This window comes from Opisthocomus hoazin, chromosome 9 (assembly GCF_030867145.1).
Source record: "Opisthocomus hoazin isolate bOpiHoa1 chromosome 9, bOpiHoa1.hap1, whole genome shotgun sequence".
Lineage (NCBI taxonomy): Eukaryota > Metazoa > Chordata > Aves > Opisthocomiformes > Opisthocomidae > Opisthocomus > Opisthocomus hoazin.
This window is the reverse complement of record NC_134422.1, coordinates 15,906,647-15,931,056: the sequence shown is the minus strand read 5'-3', so window position 1 is coordinate 15,931,056 and position 24,410 is coordinate 15,906,647. Positions and strand designations below refer to the sequence as shown.

Below are 24,410 nucleotides of genomic sequence, written 5' to 3'. Positions count from 1 at the left end.
AACAGATAGATGAAGACTTCTTTTTTCCTTCCTTTGAGATGGAGTTATTTGGAAGACACTAATGGAAATGCAAGCAAACAGAATTACCCCTAATTTTCAGGTAAGCTTTTGAGTGTTACCAGTAGCAGAACACACAGAAATATATTTGGACAACATCTTTGGATGCCATGAGGTCAAATCTGTCTTTTTCTTACCTCTTAATTTAGAGCACATTTAGCTACTATTTGCACGTTTGTACATCATTATATAGCAAAAACTGGACTTGCACAGATCGGAAGATACGTAGGGGAATTTTTCAATAACCCATTTGTTAGTCACTACAAATCTTTTCTCCAAGCCCTTCACTCTTCAGGCAGCAGAGCAGTAGAAGTAAACTTGTTATGGCATAACCTCTGCTTTGTCGAGGTTGTAAATACGACTGCAAAGCTCCCAGTGCCTTCCATCTAGAAAGAACTCAAGGAGTTTTGCAGACCGAGTGCAAGGAGAGCACTTTCTTGCCACTCGGCTCCTCGCCCCAGGCTCTCCTGCAGAAGGCAGAACTGCACCAGCAGAACAGTTCCTCATTCCCACTCCTGTGCACCCATGAACTCCCATCCCTCCCTCCCCTCCCCTCCCCTCCCATCCCATCCCTCATTCCCTAAAAGTAGTTTCTCTAATGAAACACATTTCAGAGAGGTTTAAATGACCAGCCTGAAGTAGCCTTATCTGACTGTTGTTCTGAAGAATGCTATAAGATAGTTCATCACTCAGATCTTAATGAGATTTGGACATTCCTTCACTTCTACCAACAAAATAGAATCCCAGTTCTAGGGGTTCTGATCCCAAAAAGAGTCTTACCAATCAATCACTTGTACCACTCACTGAAATATGCTTTTCCCAGGTACATTTCTCTCCTGAGCAGACATCTCTAGTGGGCAGAACATCACGAAGTGCTAAATATGCACAGCATTACCCCTCCCGGAGTTAAGAAGCTGCTTAAGCTACTCAGCACCCGGCGAGACAGTGCTTTAATTAGCATCCATCCTATAATAAACAGAACTAAGAAAGTTTCTTCCTGACAGTCATTAGCCTGATGTAGAAAGCACTTGTAGGAGTCCAGAAGATCTCTAAATTCCCCCTCTGATAGCTGGCCAAGAGTACGTATTAAATGAAAATAAAATAAAATCCCCAAACCAGAACCTATTCTTCCACTATTCACAACCTGAGGGGCTAACAGAGACTCCCTTGGTTGCCAAAGTGCTGACTGACAAAAGCAGCTGGGATAGGGAGGGTCAGGAGAGTGACTGTAACAGACGATTAAGTAAGCAATCAAGGAATCACAGTTTGATCAATTTGCAAAGTTCTCAAACTGCAGTTCACTTAGCGAATTTGCTGTCATCATCATTACAGGACACTTCATCTTGTCTCATTAGGGAATATGCCAATTGCTTCCCCTGAATTGTTTGCTGAGTATTTTTGAAGACAAAGGATGGTGTAAGGTTTAGAGACATAAAACTAGTATGTTGTCAGTGAACTGGCACAGCTAGAAACTAATTCTTCATCAGAAACTTTTTCTTCCTAAACGTTTTGCTTCTTCTTGACTGTCATTTTGGCTGAAGGCCAGATACACTTTTTTCAAAATAATACGGAAAGATGTAGAGATTCAGCCATTAATAATGTGGGCAGATGCAGAGATGATCTACTCATGTTTAGATGGCCCCTTTGTCACTGCAACTTTGGGAAAAAAATAGCCTGTATAGGGCTAGAAATCAGGCTAGGGGTCCTCAACTGGTATAAATCTGAAAGGATGCACAAGCTTCAGTGAAACTACAGTTATGTCTGCCAGAAGAAAATCCATCCTGGTATGTTTTCTTTTTGCTTCTGTGAGAATTCTAGCAGTAAATAGTAAGGAGTAGCACGAGAAGTGAGAAAAGGCAATAAACCTTTAGCTCTAGCACATAAAACATATTCTAACTATCATGACTTACAGAAAAGCTGTTTTGGTGGACACTTTCACATGCCTCTATCTTAAGCATTTGGTACTGCATACTTCTAGACTGGATGGGCCATTGCTTTTAGTTCTCTTTTTTGCTATTTTATGCTGTATAATGCATCAAGGAGAAAATGACATTTTTTTTCCAGTCACTGACAGATGCCCCCACAGACATTTCAAGTGCACCATCCATTCCCAGCTCTGCTCAACGTCTTTGAAGGCTGAGCCGATTGCTTGTTTCAGAACAAAGTTATGCAATTCCATTTGCTGAAAAAGGCCCTACTACTCCAGTGACAACAACTTGAAGCTGTCTTCATGGTTCAATGAAAGACAAGATCTCTTTGCAGTCATTCTTCTCTTTATGCAATCAGAAATATCATACAAAAGTAAAAACGAGATGAACAGTCAGCTGGGACTGTTAAGACTCCAGAGCCTTAACTTTGAAAACTGCCTCAGATTTATGTTTCATTTTTGTGCCAGGCTTCTGATGCAGAAGAAGATGTGGTCGTTTTGGGAACACTAGGAAACCATTATTGTAGTTGTCATTAAAGAGTCACCAACCGTTTATCCATGTAATAGGGCCTCACTTTCAAAAAACAAGCACCAAGTGTTGTAATTACAGAACTGTTGACAAATGTGTACATTTTAATGGCAAACAACATCTGCAGTAATTACATATTTTTAACAAAGGACAGTTATTCATCAGTTCATTAAGAGTAGAACCTATCAAAAATTTTAAAGCATTATTTTTAAATATCAAAAAATACAAAACAAAAAAATAGTAATTTTATTCTATTCTGTGAAGCTTTTTAATAGCATTTATACTTTCACTCTTTCAAGTTTGCTTTCAGATTGTAAAATGTTCACCAAAATGGGACCAAAATAATAAAATTAATGTTCTCTATCACAGAACCACAGAATCGCAGAATCACAGAATCACAGAATGGTAGGGGTTGGAAGGGACCTCTGTGGGTCATCTAGTCCAACCCCCCTGCCGAAGCAGGGTCACCTACAGCAGGCTGCACAGGACCTTATCCAGGTGGGAGAAGGAGACTCCACAACCTCCCTGGGCAGCCTGTTCCAGGGCTCTGTCATCCTCAGAGTCAAGAAGTTCTTCCTCATGTTCAGACGGAACTTCCTATGCTTCAGTTTGTGCCCGTTGTCCCTTCTCCTATCACTGGGCACCACTGAAAAGAGTCTGGCCCCGTCCTCCTGACACCCACCCTTCAGATATTTATAAACATTTATTAGGTCCCCTCGCAGCCTTCTCTTCTTCAGGCTGAACAAGCCCAGCTCCCTCAACCTCTCCTCGTAGGAGAGATGCTCCAGCCTCCTCAGCATACTCGTAGCCCTCCTCTGGACTCTCTCCAGTAACCCCTCATCTTTCTTGAAGTGGGGAGCCCAGAACTGGACACAGTACTCTAGATGGGGCCTCACTAGGGCAGTGTAGAGGGGACGGAGAACCTCCCTCATCCTGCTGGCCACACTCCTCGTAATGCACCCCAGGATCCCATTAGCTTTCTTGGCAGCCAGGGCACACTGCTGGCTCATGGTCAACCTGTTGTCCACCAGGACACCCAGGTCCCTCTCCGCAGAGCTGCTCTCCAGCAGGTCCGCACAAAGCCTGTGCTGATGCATGGGGTTGTTCCTCCCCAGGTGCAGGACCCTGCACTTGCCTTTGTTGAACCTCATCAGGTTTCTCTCTGCCCAACTTCCCAGCCTGTCCATGTCTCACCGAATGGCAGCACAGCCTTCTGACGTATCTACCACTCCTCCCAGTTTGGTGTCATCAGCAAACCTGCTGAGGGTACATTCTAAATCTTCATCCAGGTCGTTGATGAAGAAGTTAAACAAGACTGGGCCCAGTACTGACACCTGGGGGATACCATTTGTTACCGGCCTCCAACTAGACTCAGTGCTGCTGATGACAACCCTCTGAGTTCTGCCATTCAGCCAGTTCTCAATCCACCTCACTGTCCACTCATCCAGCCCACACTTCCTCAGCTTCCCTAGGAGGATATCATGGGAGACTGTGTCGAAAGCTTTGCTGAAGTCAAGGTAGACAACATCCACGGATCTCCCCTCATCTACCCAGCCAGTCAGGCCATCGTAGAAAGCTACCAGATTGGTCAGGCATGATTTCCCCTTGGTGAATCCATGCTGACTACTCCTGATAACCTTCTTTTCTTCCACTTGCTTCATGATGGCCTCCAGGATAAGCTGCTCCATCACCTTTCCCGGGATGGAGGTGAGGCTGACCGGTCTGTAGTTCCCTGGGTCCTCCTTCTTGCCCTTTTTGAAGATTGGAGTGACACTGGCCTTTCTCCAGTCCTTGGGCACCTCTCCTGTCCTCCAGGACCTCTCAAAGATGATGGAGAGTGGCTCAGCAATGACATCCGCCAGCTCCCTCAGCACTCGTGGGTGCATTCCATCGGGGCCCATGGTTTTGTGGGTGTCCAGATCGCTTAAGCAATCCCTCACGCAGTCCTCCTTGACCAAGGGAATGTCATCCTCTCTGTGGGCTTCTTGTCTTACGTCCGGGGCCTGGGATTCCTGAGGGCCTGCCTTGGCACTGAAGACTGAAGCAAAGAAGGCATTCAGTAGCTCTGCCTTCTCTGCATCCTCCATCACCAGGACACCCGCCTCATTCAGCAGCGGCCCCACGTTGTCCCTAGCCTTCCTTTTGCTACTGATGTAGTTGAAGAAGCCCTTCTTGTTGTTTTTGACATCCCTTGCCAGCTTCAATTCCAGGTGAGCCTTGGCCTTCCTCGTTGCATCCCTGCATGCTCTGACCACATTCCTCCATTCTTCCCACATTCCTGTATGCTTTATGGGCTACTCAGGCAAAGCTTGTTTTCTCATTAACACTTTTTGAAAACATAATTTCAAAAATTAAAACTCTAAGTTGTTGTTTGTCTCAAAGCAGCAAGATCAATTTTCCTTCTCTAACTGTCCCACACTTTTTTTTTGACTAATTTTTTGTTATATCATCCATTGAAGATAAAATTATAATTTTCTGCAACATCTGTTTCACTGAGCCAGAACCACTGAAAATCACAGCTGATGACTTTCAGCCCCTGCCACATTTCCTCAGGCACTTTTGGGAACGAGCTGCACTGCCGCACAGCATCAGCACTGCAGTCCCTGCCACCAAGTTCCCACAGGCAGGCAGGATGAATCTATTTGCTTCACAGAGTTGCATCACGCCAGTGCTCAATGGAAAGAGATGTCAGCAGTGCCCATGAACCTAGGCTACCTCCTGCAAGCACGGCTCGGACCTCACAGTCAGGTATGGTTTGTAAAAGCATTAGGGTAAGCTACAGCACAAGGCAAAAACCAAAGAGTAAATGGTGTCACAGGGGCAGAGTTTGGCTGTTGCTGCCAACAGTGTCTATTCCAGGAAGACAAAACAAGAAACAGCTTGACTTCAAGGTCCCAGATTTAGTCAGGGAAAGTGGACATCAGAAATATGTTTTACTTGGTCACAAAGAGACTTTTATTGCCTTTTTTTCTTTCTTTCTTTCTTTCTTTTTTTCTTTTCGTAGAATCATTTATAAGCTGTAACACTGGACCCTGTGCTGACATTTTTGCAGTACTCTTCAAGGAATTTTTTTAAAGGCTACTGCTGTGTTTCACAAAGGAATTTAAAATCCTCCCAGAGCTAGCTACTGAAACTGATGCAGACTGAAAGCCCCATTCTTCATACCAACAGCTGCTTCCCTAAGTAGTATATCTGCTCTTGCCTAACTGCTAAGATGAGCTGTCCTGATGGTGTTCAGGCACGTACAATACCAACAGAGTTCAACATATCTATCTCCCAGCCCTTTACAATCCTCTGTGAAACACATATACCCCAGGTTCTCCCTCAGGTATCTCTTTCAGCCTTAAGGATCTCAAATTCAACCAGCTTTTCAGATCAACAACTCCTCCCATCAGAGCATTCATTTTGAACACTGCTTTACTCACTGATCATAATGGCCATCTTTTCCTTTAGTTCTCACTTCTCATCTTCCCAGGTGCTGAAGAAACGGGTTGTCAAAATTCAATCAGCATTTACAAAATAAACACTTTATCCCCAGACAGACCCACATCACCCAATTCTACAGGCTGTCTTGTATCTCCTGGGATATAAAGACTCATAAGCTCAAAAATCAAAATTATGGATCTGAGATACACACCTCCCATATTTTTCCAAGACACACTCACTACATCCCTACAGAAGTATTCTAGCAAAACTATAAATATGCACTTTGATTGATCAAGATTCAGGCTATAGATCCATGATTCAGACTTCAATGCCAGAAAGGCATTAAGAGATTTTCATGTCATTATAATAACCTTTTGCGACCTTTAGTGTAAAATCAACTACAGAATTTCATTTTCTAAATCCTGCATCAAGCCCCTCACAGCTGGTCAGCCAGAGCACACGCAGCGGCTCTCTGCAGCCTGCAGTCAGCTGTGACAGGGCTGGGGTCCCTCTTAGCTCGGGTCTGCAATTGAAACTTCAGACTTGATTCAATGCGCTGCGAGAGCCTGGCACGTTTTAAATATTTCATTACTGTTCAGCTCTCTGAAGTATCTTGAACCTGTTAATCCAACTGTTTTAATTACAGTCCTTAAACCAGAAGAGGTTGTATCCCTGCTGTAGCTGAAATCTTTTAACATCACATGGCTGAGCACAAACATTTGCAAGGTCAAACCCAGCTTTTTATTCAGTTTTTCACTGACCACCTGTGACTGCATTGACATTTGGCTTCCAATTTGACTTTTGCCCTAACCAGTTCACCTGCAATCTCCATGACAGTCTTTCCTCAGCACACTCTTACTGTTTCATTGTGGAGCTCCCTGGCAGATCAGCCTTTAGCTGGCCTCAGTCTTCCTGAGTACTTAACAGCTGTTTTCTCTTCCCCTGTGTTCCTAACTTACAAAATCTCTCCTTTCTCTCAGAACACTTTTATTTCCTTTTTCACCTTTGTTTCTATCTTGGCTAAAAACAGAGGATTGTTCTTTGTGCAAAGACTTGGAACTTCTGCAAATAACCCCCAGGAAGCAATATATTTAAAGCTTCCTCTCTTCAACAGCTGAACGAACTTGTGATTCATCCAGTAAGATGCACCCCTTACCCTTACCGAAGGCAGTGCAGGCTGTTGGACTCAAGGCAAAGGTTGCAGTGATACTCAAGACTTCGATTTCACTACTGAGAGACCAGGCAAGGATAACCACTCTCCTGTCCACCTAGAAGTATGTTACTGGTACAGATACAACCAAGAGCACAAAGTCCAAATCACAAGTAGTTAGTTTGTAATTTTTTTTTAGTCAGAGGACTCTGTGCTTTTCATATTTAATGGACATCTACCTAATTTTTCTCCAAAAAATAAAATTACTTATGAGTAAACCTCAAAATTCCCAATATTTCTTTCCTACTGTATTCCCAATTACTTTGGAAATTGATCACACACATTTCATTGCAAATACTCTGAGCTGGAGATTCAGAATGTGAGCTGTACTAGTTACAATTACCAAAATGAATCCTGTAGTTTTGCTGTTTGTAGATTGGATTCTCATAATCTAATAGAAGTAGTTGACAATTTTCAATTTCTCAGATGGAGGTAACATTTTACAGTGATATAATGAAGAAAATACATTAAAGAGACTTAAAGACCTTTAATTAATGGTTTCATTGGGATGTACTGACATTGTCCACTCCCCAGGTAAAATGCAGCAGAGATGCCTGTTGCTTTCACCACACCTAACAATCGCAAAGTCATGAAAAATTGTTGGCAGAATACACACAGATCACTTGAAACTCATTTCATTGCTTCGTAATTCTTTGCATCTTAGATGCAGTAAGTAATAATAATCCCTATAATAAAAATTAATATTGTTTTCTGAGGTGAAAACTTATGTACTGGTTAGAATGGAAAGGCCAATAAGCGCAGGCGATTCAGCTGGGATCTGCAACCAGCCCTGCACTGACCTTGGACTAACTGATAAGCACAAATGCTGATACGGGCTGAATTAAGCATTCTCACCAAAACTCTCAGAGCTCCTGGGAGGCAGATTGGAGATGATTGTTTCACCCTCTGCTCGTATACCTCAGGCCTGACAGATTTGTTCTAACAGACTTAAGAGTAATGAGTGCTCAGTCAAGGATTTTTCTAAATAACAAATAAAGCAACATGCAATGGGAGGTTTCTTCCCCTCTCATTCCAACAGAAGAGGCATTAGTACAGGCAATGAACGCTGGGAATGATCGTCATTCTTACCCTTAGAATAGAATTGTCTTGTTAAATGCCAGGAAATGAAATCTGTACCTCGAAAACTGGATTTTGACAGCTCTGCTGTTGACAGACTAATGCAGTCTCCAGTGTGATGTGCCTGGATGACAGATGGCTTATTTTTCCTTTTTAAAATATGTATTTTTACTCATCTGGTGAAGAATGTGTTATTTCCACAGATAGCTTTAAGATGACTTTTACCACAATGTCGCCCAAATGAGTGTTCGGGAGGGATCCTTTCATTACACCTGGGGACTAGCGAATTTCCTACCATTCAGGCTAAGGCTCCCCCTGGTCAAGGTATGAAAGGTCCTGTCAGCCCGTCCTCCCCTGTCGCTTCCCCGCTGAGGTTCGAAGGCGGCTGTGTCAGTCACGAACCCCAGCGGGCCCTGCCCTGTGCTGGTGCAGGGTGACCTGCAAGTCCTGCTGCTGCAGGAAAGCAGTCAGGGAGACCTACACCATGGGGAAAGGAGAAGTCAAAGACTTGAACAACACTGTGCAAAGCACGGTATTTCAGCCTTGCTCTTGAAAGCACTGGCGTCCCTGTGGTGATGGCCACACCTGACACAGGCAGGCTTCAAAAGGGATTGAGTTAGTTCCCCACATACCCTGTTCTGCAGAAAGCCTTAATAAGACAGTAACTTATTACAAAATAAACAATGAAAATTCATATGCCAGAAGCATGGTGTGAACAAAAATATGCAGGAACATCAAGTACAGCACTGAAGGCTTGACATGAATATTAAATGTGTTTTGTTTAGTCAAAGAACGCCAATGTGTTTAAATACACATGGAAAAAAAACTATTCCAAGAATCTCAGACAGGAAAAGTGGCTACTTAGGACATGTAAATTACATGACCAGACTCACTGTTAGACATCTGGCAGACTGCAACTCTCTGAACCTCAGTTGCCCAGCCAGTAAACTGTGTACACAACTTCCTATCATGGAACACGGTAAAATTACCAAATCCATGGTTGGCACTTTAAGATGTAGCTCCAATACTGCTAATGATCTGGGTGAAGTTATATTAAGCTTTTCAGATCAAAAATGATACATGGCCATACGCATATTAATATTAAAAAATATATTTTCAAAGCCTGAAGTTATGTTAAGTTTACGTCTTATCAACGACTATATGACATTTCCATTATTGGATGGATCTTTCCTCCAGCAATTACCTAGGCCAATAAGACACATGCCCGTATGTGCAAGATAGATCACACACAAAAGCAAATACCCAAGAATTAAATTACCTTCTGCTAATTATCACCTTGCAAAGCTTTGGGACATGTTGACATCCCCAGAACATGAAGAATAAAACAATTATTTTATATTTCTAATCATCCTTTATATCAATGTTCAGCACTCTTCAGAATAAAAAAATACACCCAAGACTAAAGGCCATCTGAAAACTATCACATATAAAAATAACAGAAATACAGAAGCGGAAGATGAGGCTTTCTAAGGGACCAATATAACTCATAGAAAGAGGAGATTACTAATCATTACCTTGCAATAAAGTTCTAACATTCTGTATCTCAGGGCCATTTTACACTGCTCTACTGCCTTCACTGTCACATGATAATTACAAGGAGAACTAATAGTATGAGAGAGATGACTATGCAGGTTTTAAACTATGACCTTTCAATTAAAAATATGATGTATATATATATACACACACCCGTAATTCCTCTCCCTCTGTTTCTCTCTCTCTATATATACACCTATAATTCTGATCTAGCTTCAGTTGCCTACTGTATGTCTAAGCTAAGCCAGCGTCCTTCTATAGATGACAGACACTGGCATGTTTCAGAGGTGGTCCATGAACAAAAATTTCAAACATGGTAGGGTACTTTGGCACCTTATCTCACCGTGAGATTAGTCAAATTTTGAAAATAGCTCACTCTCTGTTATATATGGAGAGAGAGCAGACCACTATCTTAGATTACGTATTGCAGTATCAGACAACAAAAAATAGATGAGCTGAATCCCACCCAACCCTTTTTCACAAACTGTGTACTAACACCAGTGTTTCTATCTAAAAGGAAAAGAGAAAACAAACATTACATTATTATCTATTTTGCTATGGTCCACACGTGATTACGTAAAGGATCCTCTCCTGTCTCTCTGGATGATATCAGATTACTCCAACACCTGATGAATCAGCAGTCTACCCACCACACTGTAGAACCTGGGAAAGTATCTATCCTTAAAAAGGTTTCAACTGAGCCAATCTTCCAACCTATTTAAATGCAAGCTGCGTGAAGCACATTTAAAAGATAAACCAAAAAGCAAACCTGTGCATATTACAGACGCGAAATAAGATTGTATCCTCAAAGCACTGTCTTAGCTACAGATCAGCTCAAGTAGCAGTAAGCAAACACTAGTTTCAAAGTAAAGAATCTTACCATTTCAGTAGACGATATAGATCACACACCTTCTAATATATCTGAAAAATGGATCTTATTCCCAACAGAGGTAGAGAACTAAGGTGCAACAAAACTCATACACAAGCAAATGTAGCTCACCTACCGTTGGCTTAATATGCTATCGGGTTATTCCATGACTCCTAGTTTCCCCAGACTGCAGGCAGCGAAATGGGTACCCGGGGACAGTCAGAACAAGTTCTACATTTCTCTTCAAATTGCATCTCCACATGCTTCATGACAGCATAGCATTAGCGCATGCTTTGGAGTTTCACAGCTACAGAGAATACTGAGATGAAGACACAATTGCTAGTCAGTGCTGTGACTAGCTAGCAAGATGATGTGAATTGCACTGGAAGCTGGAATGATGAGAGGTAAATTAAAAAAAAACTCAACAAAAAAATGGAAACAAAAAAGACTTGGAAGGTATTGATAATATTCCACGTGGCAGCTTGTGAAGGAGGATTAGCATTTACTAAACAGAGAAATGGACTTATGCATCAGGCAAAGAGCAATGCAAGGAAGAAAAAACTTATTTAGAAAACACTCAGAATTTTCCCATGTGTTACTGAAACCCAGAAAACACCAATGGCTTTTAGCACTATTTTACTTATATTTACAGCTAAGTTCAGAGAAAAGGAGAACAGAAGCAGGACAAGAGGAGACTTCAGGGTGAAACTTGTCTGCCACAGGACAGATACTGAACAGGACATGACCCTACACCCTTTCAGTGGTGGACCCTCATGTGGATCTGGTAGATTGCCACACCTACTGGGACAGTTCAGGAGCTTTCAGGATCAGAAGGGATTCTGAGTGAGCAGAAGGATACCTGAGGTTTGCAGAAAGTTGATTACCCCTGGGGAGATTATAGTGTGGCCATGTATAGACCCAGCTAGTTCTTTATATGTATCTCGAGACGTGCACTTTGCTTCATCTACACATCTTGAATTTCAACTACACCTGTTTTCAATCATGACAGACACAATCTTGTCCAGCTTATCTGACATGGTCAGGCAAACATTGTCCCGGCTGTGTCTTCTATCAACTTACTGTTCTGCCCTGCCACCGTCTACTTCCCCTCTGCTGCATCAAATGCAAACTATTTATCTTTGCTTTTCATGGCATGTTTCCAGCCTATCTACCTGTTGTGACTCTGGCATTTACCCTGTCAAAAGTGTCAAACTCCTCTGGTCATAGCCTTATATTTTTCAAACAAGCACATTATTGCTTTCTTCCATGTCACTCCTTCACGCCTGCAAGCATTCAATTTCTTCCTCTTTTTAATTTCTGCCTTTTGACTTCTTGTCTACAAGAAAGCCTAGCAATAATTATGTACCTGGTAGACTGAAACTACCACCTACAATGCTGATGAAGACTTTCTGGCACTCCATCACCTGCGCCAGCATGTTTTTTTCCCTCAGAAACTTAACTGCAAACTCTTTGGAGCAGGGATAGTCTGTATTGTTAGCTGTTCCTCAGAGAGGGATCCGGTGTGGTCCGTGCTTATGTGGAAGAAACTAATTGCTTCTGTATCAACCACAGAATGTATTTCAACACTTTACAGATGATGAAAGTAAGTTAAGGACAATGTATCTTCAGATCTCAGTTCTTAAAATGGTAAGGTCTCCCAGTCTGAGCTGATAAAACATAAATCAATTACTTCTAGTTTGCAAATGCATGTGATGCAGTTCTTCCTGAAAACACGTCAAGGAATAGGCCTTTTTACATTGCTCAACCGGTGGTACCCACCTCTTACAAACACCACATCAAAAAGAGGCAAAAACCACACTGACGCAACTCAGACAGAAAAGAAATCCAGCTGATAATGAAACTATTCACACTATGTTTGACTTCAAGCAGATTGCCAGCTAACTTTTTCCACTGTTGCTGCATGGACTTGGGTCTGAAGGGTAGTTTAATAAAAGAAATAGCCTCTCCAAAGTGGTACAAGTTCAATTTCAGGCCTGTCAGCCTCAGTGTTTTAGTAAAAATCAAAATCTGTTGAGATAATGTTTCAAACCTTAAGAAATGAGATGCTTTTCTTTGATAGAACTACACTGAATTACACGATTGGAAGAGTTGCCTGTACACTGAGGGTATTGTGGAGTTATACTGTGATCAGATCTGCAGCTTTCATTCACCTGCTACAAGGTACTCCTCTACATCAAACACTATCAGCTGAAAGCGATTATGTTTCTTGTTCTGCAGGTTTCTTATCAGCAGTTTGCATTTGCCCACCAGCTTTGAAATTGTTTCCTCACACATTTCAAGCATATGAATGCATTTCTCCAGACTAATGTTGCTGTTTATCAGCGTTGCTTGGCTTACAGGGCAGCTAGCTCTACAATCTAGCTGCAATCAAATTAGCTGCTGATAATACGGTTGTAAATAAGCTGAGCAGCTGAATTGCTGTATATCACATGTCTGCGCAGCTTGATCTGCTGCAAAGTCTTAACACAAGATCTTCCTGAGAAGATTTTTGGAGCAGTTTTTACATCAGTGAATCTTCAATAACTGCAGCTGTGTATGTGCCTTTGAGAGTGCAAACACGAGTCCACAGAAGTGGGAGGCTTCAATAGCTCCATGCAAATGTCTATGGGGAAAACTGGTCATGAACCAGTCCTCTGCAGTAATAAGATGGTCTCCTTTGGACACAAGCCACACTCAGCTGTCACAGACACAGTAAGCCTCAGGCCCCGAGCTAATATGACAGCACAGATGTAGCCCAGAGGTTAGCATCCCTAATCGCCTTTGACGGTCAATAGCTACAGGCCTCTTCCCCCCCCAGGGAGCCTCTCCCTTCTCACCAATCAATTTGGCCTTCTGATTTTGTACCAACCATCAGCTGGTATAAATACTCTGCTATGGCCTCAATCACTTCATGTACACCGGATCGGGTTTCTGGAGCTTTTGAAGAGCGATGATGCCTTTTGGGACAACAAAAAATTAGGCAAAAAAGTAAACCCTTTTTTCAAAACTATAAACTCAGCATTTTTCTTCCCATCCTTCATCTAGCTTGGCACGATTTCTGTATCAAACCCTTAGCTTCCTTTGTGCTTACAAGGCAGTCTTGGGGTGATGAATCTATGAATAGACCTCTCAACAGCCTCTCCCATCAGCTGCAGACCCCACACCACAAGTGATTTCACCATTAATTAGCAAACCATTAAAGTCTCCAGAATTACAGTACAGTTGCCAATATTCTCAGCTTCAAACCACTAAGTACCTTTTCTTCTCTTCTGCTTTTTGGTTTAACAGGGAAAAAATGCATCTCTTACCAGTCTCATCCTATCTGCGGTTTGAGTGCTCATCAAACACCTGGAGTGATTATAGTTGTATTCCTGGAATTGTTATTCTTATTCACTCTTTTTTTCTCTTTATTTCCAGTGGCCACGAGCTGGCGGGGCTCATTGAGAGGGCTTTAAACTAGGTTCGAAGGGGGAAGGGGATATTGCCCAGCTCACTAGGGATGAGCCTAGGCTTGGAGTGCCAAGGCCAGGGGTGAGATTGACAGCCCAGCTCAAGTGTGTTTACACCAATGCACGTAGCATGAGCAATAAACAGGAGGAGCTGGAAGCCATTATACAGCAGGACGGCTACGACTTGGTCGCCATCACAGAAACGTGGTGGGGCAACTCGCATGACTGGCATGCTGTCATAGATGGCTACAGACTCTTTAGGAAAGACAGACCAACAAGGAGAGGTGGGGGAGTTGCTCTATATGTGAGGGAGCAACTGGAATGCATTGAGCTTGGCCTGGGGGCAAATGAGGAACAAGTTGAAAGCTTGTGGGTTAGAATTAAGTGACAGGCTCATAAGGGTGACATTACGGTGGGTGTGTACTACAGGCCACCTGACCAGGAGGAGGAGGTTGATGAGGCCTTCTACAGGCAGCTGCAAGCAGCCTCACAGTCACAGGCCCTGGTTCTCATGGGGGACTTCAACCACCCTGACATCAGCTGGGAAGACCATACAGCTAGGCAGGCGCAATCCAGGAGGTTCCTACAGAGCATCGATGATAACTTTCTGATGCAACTGGTGGAGGAACCAACAAGGAAAGGCGCTCTGCTGGACCTCGTGTTAACAAACAAGGAGGGACTGGTGGAGGATGTGAAGGTTGGAGGTAGACTCGGCTGCAGTGACCATGAAATGGTTGAGTTCAGGATCCTGCGTGGAGGAAGCAGGGCGATAAGCAGGATCAAAACCCTGGACCTCAGGAGGGCTGACTTTGCCCGCTTCAAGGAGCTACTGGGAGGAATCCCGTGGGCCAGGGCTCTCAAAAGCAGGGGGGTCCATGAATGCTGGTCGCTCTTTAAACAACACTTCTTCCATGCACAGGAGCAATGCATCCCCCTGAGAAAGAAATCGAGCAAAGGAGGCAGGAGACCTGCATGGTTAAACAAGGAGCTTCTAGCAGAGATCAGGCAGAAGAGAAAGGTCCATGGAATGTGGAAAGAGGAGCAGGCCACTTGGGAAGAGTACAGAAACGCGGTGAGAGCATGCAGGGATGCAACGAGGAAGGCCAAGGCTCACCTGGAATTGAAGCTGGCAAGGGATGTCAAAAACAACAAGAAGGGCTTCTTCAACTACATCAGTAGCAAAAGGAAGGCTAGGGACAACGTGGGGCCGCTGCTGAATGAGGCAGGTGTCCTGATGACGGAGGATGCGGAGAAGGCAGAGCTACTGAATGCCTTCTTTGCTTCAGTCTTCAGTGCTAAGACTGGCCCTCAGGAATCCCAGGCCCTGGAGGTAGGAGAAGAAGCCTACAAAGAGGACGACTTGCTTGGTCGAGGAGGACTGTGTGAGGCATCGCTTAAGCGATCTGGATGTCCACAAATCCATGGGCCCCGATGGAATGCACCCACGAGTGCTGAGGGAGCTGGCGGATGTCATTGCTGAGCCACTCTCCATCATCTTTGAGAGGTCCTGGAGGACAGGAGAGGTGCCCGAGGACTGGAGAGATAGGCCAATGTCACTCCAATCTTCAAAAAGGGCAAGAAGGAGGACCCAGGGAACTACAGGCCGGTCAGCCTCACCTGCATTCTGGGAAAGGTGATGGAGCAGCTTATCCTGGTGGTCATCATGAAGCAAGTGGAAGAAAAGAAGGTTATCAGGAGTAGTCAGCATGGATTCACCAAGGGGAAATCATGCCTGACCAATCTGATAGCTTTCTACAATGACATGACTGGCTGGGTAGACGAAGGGAGAGCCTTGGATGTTGTCTACCTTGACTTCAGCAAGGCTTTCAACACAGTCTCCCATGATATCCTCCTAGGGAAGCTGAGGAAGTGTGGGCTGGATGAGTGGTCGGTGAAGTGGATAGAGAACTGGCTGAATGGCAGAACTCAGAGGGTTGTCATCAGCGGCGCTGAGTCTAGTTGGAGGCGGTAACAAGTGGTGTCCCCCAGGGGTCAGTACTGGGCCCAGTCTTGTTTAACTTCTTCATCAACGACCTGGATGAAGAGTTAGAATGTACCCTCAGCAAGTTTGCTGACGACACCAAACTGGGAGGTGTGGTAGATACACCAGAAGGCTGTGCTGCCATTCAGCGTCACCTGGATAGGCTGGAAAGCTGGGCAGAGAGGATTCTGATGAGGTTCAACAAAGCCAAATGCAGGGTCCTGCACCTGGGGAGGAACAACCCCATGCATCAGTACAGGCTTGGGGTGGACCTGCTGGAGAGCAGCTCTGCGGAGAGGGACCTGGGTGTCCTGGTGGACGACAGGTTAACCATGAGCCAGAAGTGTGCCCTGGCTGCCAAGAAAGCTAATGGGATCCTGGGGTGCATCAAGAGTGTGGCCAGCAGGACGAGGGAGGTTCTCCTTCCCCTCTACACTGCCCTGGTGAGGCCTCATCTAGAGTACTGTGTCCAGTTCTGGGCTCCCCACTTCAAGAAAGATGAAGAGCTACTGGAGAGAGTCCAGCGGAGGGCTACGAGGATGATAATGGGACTGGAACATCTCCCCTACGAGGAGAGGCTGAGGGAGCTGGGCTTGTTCAGCCTGAAGAAGAGAAGGCTGCGAGGGGACCTTATAAATGCTTATAAATATCTGAAGGGTGGGTGTCAGGAGGATGGGGCCAAGCTCTTTTCAGTGGTGCCCAGTGACAGGACAAGGGGCAATGGGCACAAACTGAGGCACAGGAAGTTCCCTCTGAACATGAGGAAGAACTTCTTCCCTCTTAGGGTGACGGAGCACTGGAAGAGGCTGCCCAGGGAGGTTGTGGAGTCTCCTTCTCTGGGGATATTCAAGACCCGCCTGGACAAGGTCCTGTGCAGCTTGCTGTAGGTGACCCTGCTTTGGCAGGAGGGTTGGACTAGATGACCCACAGAGGTCCCTTCCAACCCCTACTATTCTGTCATTCTGTGATTCTGTGATATAATAGGAAATCTACCTTCATTTTCTAACTGTTTTCCCTTTTAGTCAATTGTATGAACTGGCTTTATTTTGACTTCCCTTTTCTGACTTTATTTTTTTATTAGAATTCCCAGCATGCTGTGCCTCTACTGTTTGATACTTTTTTTAAACCTTTTAAACCCCCTAATATTCTTTTTGCTGTGGATTTCAGTAGCTGTATGCTATGTGTACTGCCACTGTTTCAGACACTGTATCCTTGCTAATAGTGGCAGCCCCAGTAATAGTTCAGCAAAATTCCAAAATTATAAACTGTTGAAAACTGGGTTCTTGCAACATGAACTTCTGGATAATCTAAAAACAAAGTCCATGGTGCCAAAATTTACACACAGCCCCAAACACAGATTAAAATCACTCAGCTCAGCCCAGCTAAATTCAACTAAGCGTCTAATGACCAATGTGTCTACGATGTGCATGTAACATAAATGACTTTAACGTTTTCAAAATCATTGTATAATGTGAGGAAAACTGTGGAAAATTAGTTAAAATAATCTGGTTTTGTTTTCTCCAAAACATTTGTCAGGTAACATGCACATTTGCAAATGGATTCCTGTGGTTTCCCAGCCCAGTTCTTGACCTGTTCAAACCATGTCAGGACATGTTACATCCTACAATATATGACATGACCTGTCACAAAGCTCATCTCTAGTTTATGTGCACCCTGACATACAAGGTGTAGTAGAAAACACTGTACGGGTGGGTTTACTTACAGTTATGGCAGGTAGCTCCCATGTAGCCTGTATCATTACAATCACAGTAAAACATGGTCCAGGACTGAGAGCATTTTCCTCCATGTTCACAGTAGTTGGGTAAACATCTAATTGAAGACATTTTAAAAAATGCAACCAATTAGAAACATTTCTGTAAAAATAATCTGCTTGAAAAAATAATTATAAAGCTGTCTTAATTCCTCATGCAGGCAAGAGTTTCCTAGGGCTGAATCACTGTATAATATCTGAAATAATTACTCACTCCTCTGATCTGTGATTCACTTCAAATACAAGCACTGAAGACAACAACATTTAATGTATCCAGCAAGTAGGTAAAGATCACTCTCAATAAAAATATTCCACTTGTCCTCCTCTTGTTAGCAATTACAGTGTCACAAAGTTTCCAAGCACAGAGAAGGACGAGTAACTGGTGAAAATGCTACTGTTTCAGAGGAGAATACCCTGTTCTCTGATTAAACAGGCACCATTATTATCAAAATTGGGCTGAGTTACATTCGTGGTAACACAAACAGCATGAAAATCTCAGAAATGAGGGAAAAATATGCTTCAATTATGAGTTCTGTAGTCTCTCTTCTTTCCCTCATTTTAGTGGGTATGCCTCTGAAGTATTATTGTGAAGCAAATTAATAAAAGAAGCAAGAGGCACAACAGCATGCAGCTTGGGAAGTGAACAGAAACAAAAGCTGTGGGAGATAAATTCAATCTCCAGGACAAGAAGTGAATGCTGATCTGAACTACACTGGTGTAAATGCAGGCAGTACAATGGAGTTACACCAGCCTAAATGGAAACAAAGATTGTTCTATCGTTTGCCTTTTCTTACACACCTCCCCCTTACTGTATATTAGATAATCTCTTTTACACTGTATGTTTGACTTTTGAAAAATGAGTAACTTGTTTATACCACTGATTCAGTTGTGGTGGGTGGGTGGATAGAAACAGGCAATCAATCTCATACACACCAGCACCCCATTAGGGTTTGCTTTGCTGTAAACTGGGCTTCAAAACCCTTTTTAAGGCCCAGATCTTTCAGTGGTGTTAGTGGTGAAGTCACTGAGGCCACCTAGATTTGTACAAGATGAAAACATGGTTTTACTGCAGTTCATCTCATCTTTAGGAAATGTTTTTGTATTCAAATGTGCTTATGCCTTTAACTGTGAATTTCAGTCAGATTCTTCTAGAATCCTTACAATTAAAATACAATTCCTGTGTGCAAGCAGAAAACCTGTGTGTCACTAATGGCCATAATCTCCACCAGTCTCCCGAGCCCCACTAGCCAAGCATTAGTCAACTTATTTGAGTCCAAAGCTGTTTAGAGCTGCTGAACATTGACAACCCAAACAAACCTGTATATGTCCACAGCGGCCTATCAGGCTAACCTCTTGTCCTCAATAGGCTGTATGCATACTGTACGTGCATATTTACATATAATCGTCTCTGTAAGTGTGAATCAGATTTGTTCTAGAATTCAGGTTTGCTTGATCACTATTTGTAGTATCACACATAAAATTATAAATATCATATAAAAATATTAATATAAAAGATTAATTATTTTATTAATTCTTACTCAATTATTACAGTAATTAATTATTATTCAAATATTAGAGACATAAGGAATTCAAGAAGAAAGTATGTTATTTACAACCATCTGTAACATCTGTTAAAACAATTATAAGATACATCGGTCTTATTAAAATCATTATTATGGCTTCAATTAATCACTGGGCTCAAACACAAAATGAGGAAAGAGACTGGGAAACGCACGCCTGGTTTTCCAGCGCACCAGGGGATGTTTTTCAGTGTTGTGGAGAACACAGAATCACACAGAATCACACAGAATGTTCGGGGTTGGAAGAGACCTCTGTGGGTCATCCAGTCCAACCCCCCTGCCAAAGCAGGGTCACCTACAGCAGGCTGCACAGGACCACGTCCAGGAGGGTCTTGTGTGGGTAGTTAAGGCTTGGCGGTCTGAAGATGTCGCGCTGTACGGAAAGGTAGTGTCCCCCCCCCTCTCCTAATAGCCAATATCATTTAACCCGTGAAGTAAGCAGACGGAAATGATGCTGTAAACCTAGGCTATATAACGCTGTGTTATTTATCAATAAACGCCATTTGCCGTCCACCACATTGGTGTCTGCGTGCTGATGACCCGAGCGGCCGAGGGGTGGGTCGCCGAGCCGTCCCTGAACCAGGTCGCCACGCCAACAAAGGCAACAAGTGGTGCCGAAACCCGGGAAAGACTCGCCTGGAATCGGGTGAACGGCGGCCGGAGCGGCAGGACCAGCGCGGCGGGGAGGACGCTCCTGGACTAGCAAGGAGGATGTAATCCCTTGTGAAGGTCGTATCGCAATTACATAAGCATTGGGGGATTGATTGTAAGCCCAAAGATTTTACGCTCGCAGTTGCGAGACTTTTGCATATCGGGGTCATTGACCAGCCGGTGGATATTTTCCACCCTGAGGTGTGGGATAAGTGCACTAAAGCGTTAGCCGAGGAGATGATGTCCTCGGGTTATGGGAAAAACCTTAAGTCGTGGGGGAAAGTCGTACAGGCTCTGCAGAAAGCTAGACAAGAGCAGGAGACCTGGAAGGCGGCAGGGAGCTGTTTGTTTGCTACCCCAAAATTGGGAATCGGGGCAGCTACACAGACTTTGCACCCCCCAGATGATAACGGCTCTGCTGAGCCTAAAGATCAGCAAGAGGGCGATATATCCCCTCAACTCCCGGACCCCGACCCGCTTATGGAGGGAGAGAAACAGGCTAAATCCTTCTGGGGGGGGTTAGCCGAGGAGGCTAGGAGCGCCGCGGAAAAAACCGGGTCTGAGGAAGTCTGGGCTACACCACCGCCCTATGCGCCCCAAGATGGCGCCGAGAACAAAGGGGAAAGGCGGGATGAAAATTCCTTTGGTGATAACAGGGAGGAAGCGCAAAAGTTATCAAGCGCACAAGTTATCAAGCGGGAGGTGGAAGAGAACAGGGGGGCGAGCGGGGGGCAGAGAGCCAATCAGAGCGTGCATTTCAAAAGGTGCGCCTGTGGGGTGGGCACCCCGCCGAGCGGAGCGCGGGGCGGGCCCGGTGGGGAGGAGCGGCCCGCCCATAGGGGAGGGGGCCAGAGCTCGGCAAAAAGGTACTGGAGACCGGAAGTAACCAGTCAGTCGAATTCCGACTCCGATTCGAACACCAGCGGGGACGAGTGGCTCACAACTGATTTAAACGTAGTAGAGGAGGAAACAGAGATAAATAAAGTCAAGAGCCAAAATATCCCCATCCAAATTAAAGAGAAACCGCGAGGGGGAGAAATCCCTCTCACTGACTGGAGGAGAATAAAGATTACGTGTGCCGACTGGGCCCCATCGGCTGCGCTAGTGTTCCCAGTCCGGGTGACGGACGGGGGAGAGAGGGTCCACACACCGATAAACCCTAAGGACATACAAGCGATTGTTAAGGCAATCGCGGATAAAGGCCTTAATTCTGCCATGGTCTCCACCCTCATAGATGGTGTATTCGGGGGAGACGATATGCTCCCATTCGATATAAAACAAACTTGTAGATTGATCTTTGACGGGGCAGGGATGATCGTTTTTAAACAAGAATGGGAGGACAACTGTACAAAGCAACTAGCCCAAGTAACTGGGGCAGACCATCCACTGCATGGTTCCAGCCTGCAGCGGTTAATGGGTACAGATCCCACAATGATTACCCCCCAGGCACAAGCCCAAGCCCTGCGGGCCCATGAAGTTATGGCAACCACTCGTGCGGCCAGAGAAGCTATTCGCACAACCTCTAGAGTCATTATCAAACCATCGCCATGGTCCACAATAAAGCAAAGTGAAAGTGAGAGCTTCACAAAACTCGTGGATCGTCTCCAAGCAGCGGTCGATTCTTCGGCCTTGCCTGCAGAGGCAAAAGGCCCGGTCATAGCAGAATGTTTACGTCAGCAGTGTAATTCGACAACCAAAGAAATCCTGCGATCACTGCCAGCGGGATCCAGCATCGCGGACATGATTAAGCATGTCGTGAAGGAAGAACATCTAACCCCCATCCAGGTGGCCGTTCGCTCCATAATGGCTAATGTAATGACATGTTTTAAATGTGGCCAGGCAGGCCACGTCGTAGCAAACTGTCCTCAGTTGAGGGGCCTGCGCCAAAATCGATCCAAAGGACCGTGTTGGGCCTGCGGAAAGAAAGGGCATTTCGCCAAAGAATGCAAATCTATAAAACAGGGAAACGGGAGGGGGAGAGGGCACTCGGGCCGTCCACAGCCCTCTCCCACATGGGACATCAGGCGGCCCAGTTATGCCAACCCCAAGTGGGGCGAGGCGTTTCCGAACCCGCTACCCCCTCGGGAAGCGACCAATTTTATGGCTCAGCCGACAATCCAGCCGAACCTGTCCTCACCTCAGGGACAGCAAGGATCACCCCTTGGGGGCGAGACCCCAGGGTGGCCCTGGCAGTAAAGTGTGATCACCCGCCAGTAGCGTGGGGAATCTGTTCCCTCTATAATGTCCCAAATAGCACCATCATCAGTGTCCCTTTTTTAATCGACCCTGGAGCAGATGTTACAGTTATCCCTGAGACAAACTGGCCCCCACATTGGAAATTGGAAGATGCCCCCATGGTAGGAGGAGTCGGGGGATTAACCCGAGCTCGGAAGAGTGCCCAATTGGTAGCAATCACACTCCATACTGAAAAAGGACTGGAAAAAACCATTACCCTTTTTCCATATGTTATGACAGGAGTCCCACCCCTGTTGGGAAGGGACGCTCTAGCCCTATTAAAAGCCAGGGTGACAAATTTATTGTAAGGGCCACTGCCGCACACCCACCTCCACCAATTAAACTGACGTGGAAATCATCCGACCCAGTGTGGGTCGAGCAGTGGCCCCTGTCGAAGCCTCGAATGGATGCCCTTCTCGAGCTAGTTGACCGCGAGCTACAACGAGGTCACATAGAGCCTTCCACTAGCCCATGGAACACCCCAGTTTTTGTAATACCCAAACGAACCGGCAAAGGGTTTCGCCTCCTCCACGACCTACGTGAGGTAAACAAGAAAATTCAGCCAATGGGCCCTGTCCAAACGTTTTTACCCATGAACTCTATGGTACCGGAAGGACAACCTTGTGCTGTCCTTGATATTAAAGACTGTTTTTTCTCGATACCTCTGCATGAGGAAGACAAGGAGCGGTTTGCTTTTTCTGTTGTGTTTCCAAACAGCCAACGTCCTAACTTACGTTTCCAGTGGAAAGTGCTGCCTCAAGGAATGATCAACTCGCCTACCATCTGCCAGATTGCGGTGGACCGGGCGTTAACACCAGTCCGACACAGCAATCCGACCGTGACCATCATTCAGTACATGGACGATATCTTAATCGCTGCACCATCGGGAAGCCACGTGGACCACCTAGTGTCAACAGTCTCAGAAACTCTGAAAACGAATGGGTTCGAAATCGCGAGTGCAAAAATTAAAATAGGACCATGAGTAAGCTTTTTAGGAGTAGGGATCACGAGTTCCTACGTGACCCCCCCCCAAATAAAAATCCGTCGCCACATCAAAACACTCCATGATATGCAGCAATTAGTAGGGTCCTTACAATGGCTCCGCAACATTGTACTAGTCCCTCCTGAGATCATGACTCCCCTGTACGATCTCTTAAAGGGAAAGCACCCATGGGAGCAAAAAATCCTAACAACGGAAGCAGCAAACTCTCTCGACTTTATTGAGCAACAGGTATCATCAAGTACGCTTGCCAGGTGGAATCCAAATCTGCCACTTGATTTATATGTACACTTTACAAAAGGTGGGGGAATGGGAGCACTAGCACAAGGTCCTCCTGAAAAAGCTCAACCAATACAATGGGTGGTTCTGGGAAAACCGTCACGCGCATTCTCTCCAGGAGTTGAATGCCTTGGTAATCTCATCATGAAAGGCAGAAAACTCGCCCTAAGACACCTAGGCATCGAACCCGCCAGGATATACCTACCCTTTCGCAAACAACTCCCTGCGCAATCAGTAGCAATGTCAGAGTATCTGGCCATAGCTCTCGTCGGATTTGGCGGAGAAGTCCGTTATGCTACAAAACCTCCCTGGACTCAAATGATGGCAATTGTCAACATCGACCTCCCGCAAAAGATCATAGATCGGCCCCAACAAGGACCAACGGTCTTCACAGATGCGTCCTCGACAACTTCAACAGCGGCAGCGGTATGGCAATCGGGAGAAGAATGGCACTGCATTAAAATGACCGATCGTGCGCTTTCAGCCCAGCAATTAGAAGCTGCAGCCGTAGTATTAGCGTGTGGACTGTTCCCAACAGAACACCTCAACATAGTAACAGATTCGATGTTCATGGCCAAACTTTGTTTAGCCATGTCGGGACCAGGCGTGTCAACATCCACAACAGCTCTAATGCTAGAAGAAGCACTTTTCTCCCGAAAAGGCACCATATCAGTTATTCACGTTAACAGCCACAACCCAGTTAAAGGCTTTTTCCAAATCGGTAACGACAAGGCAGACACTGCTGCAAAAGGCTTGTGGACGCTGAGAGATGCCCGTCAACTACACGAGTCTCTCCACATCGGAGCTAAAGCGCTA

At 45.0% G+C, this 24,410-nt stretch overlaps 1 protein-coding gene across 2 annotated transcripts in view; it reads right to left on the bottom strand.

Annotated features, from left to right (window-relative positions):
• CNTNAP5 (contactin associated protein family member 5) overlaps window positions 1–24,410 on the bottom strand; it is a 349,771-nt gene that overhangs the window by 136,390 nt on the left and 188,971 nt on the right. For both annotated transcript variants that reach the window (XM_075430021.1, XM_075430019.1), the window contains exon 11: window positions 17,802–17,908. In XM_075430021.1, coding sequence (XP_075286136.1) covers window positions 17,802–17,908 — 107 coding nt within the window. The remainder of the gene's footprint in view (window positions 1–17,801; window positions 17,909–24,410) is intronic.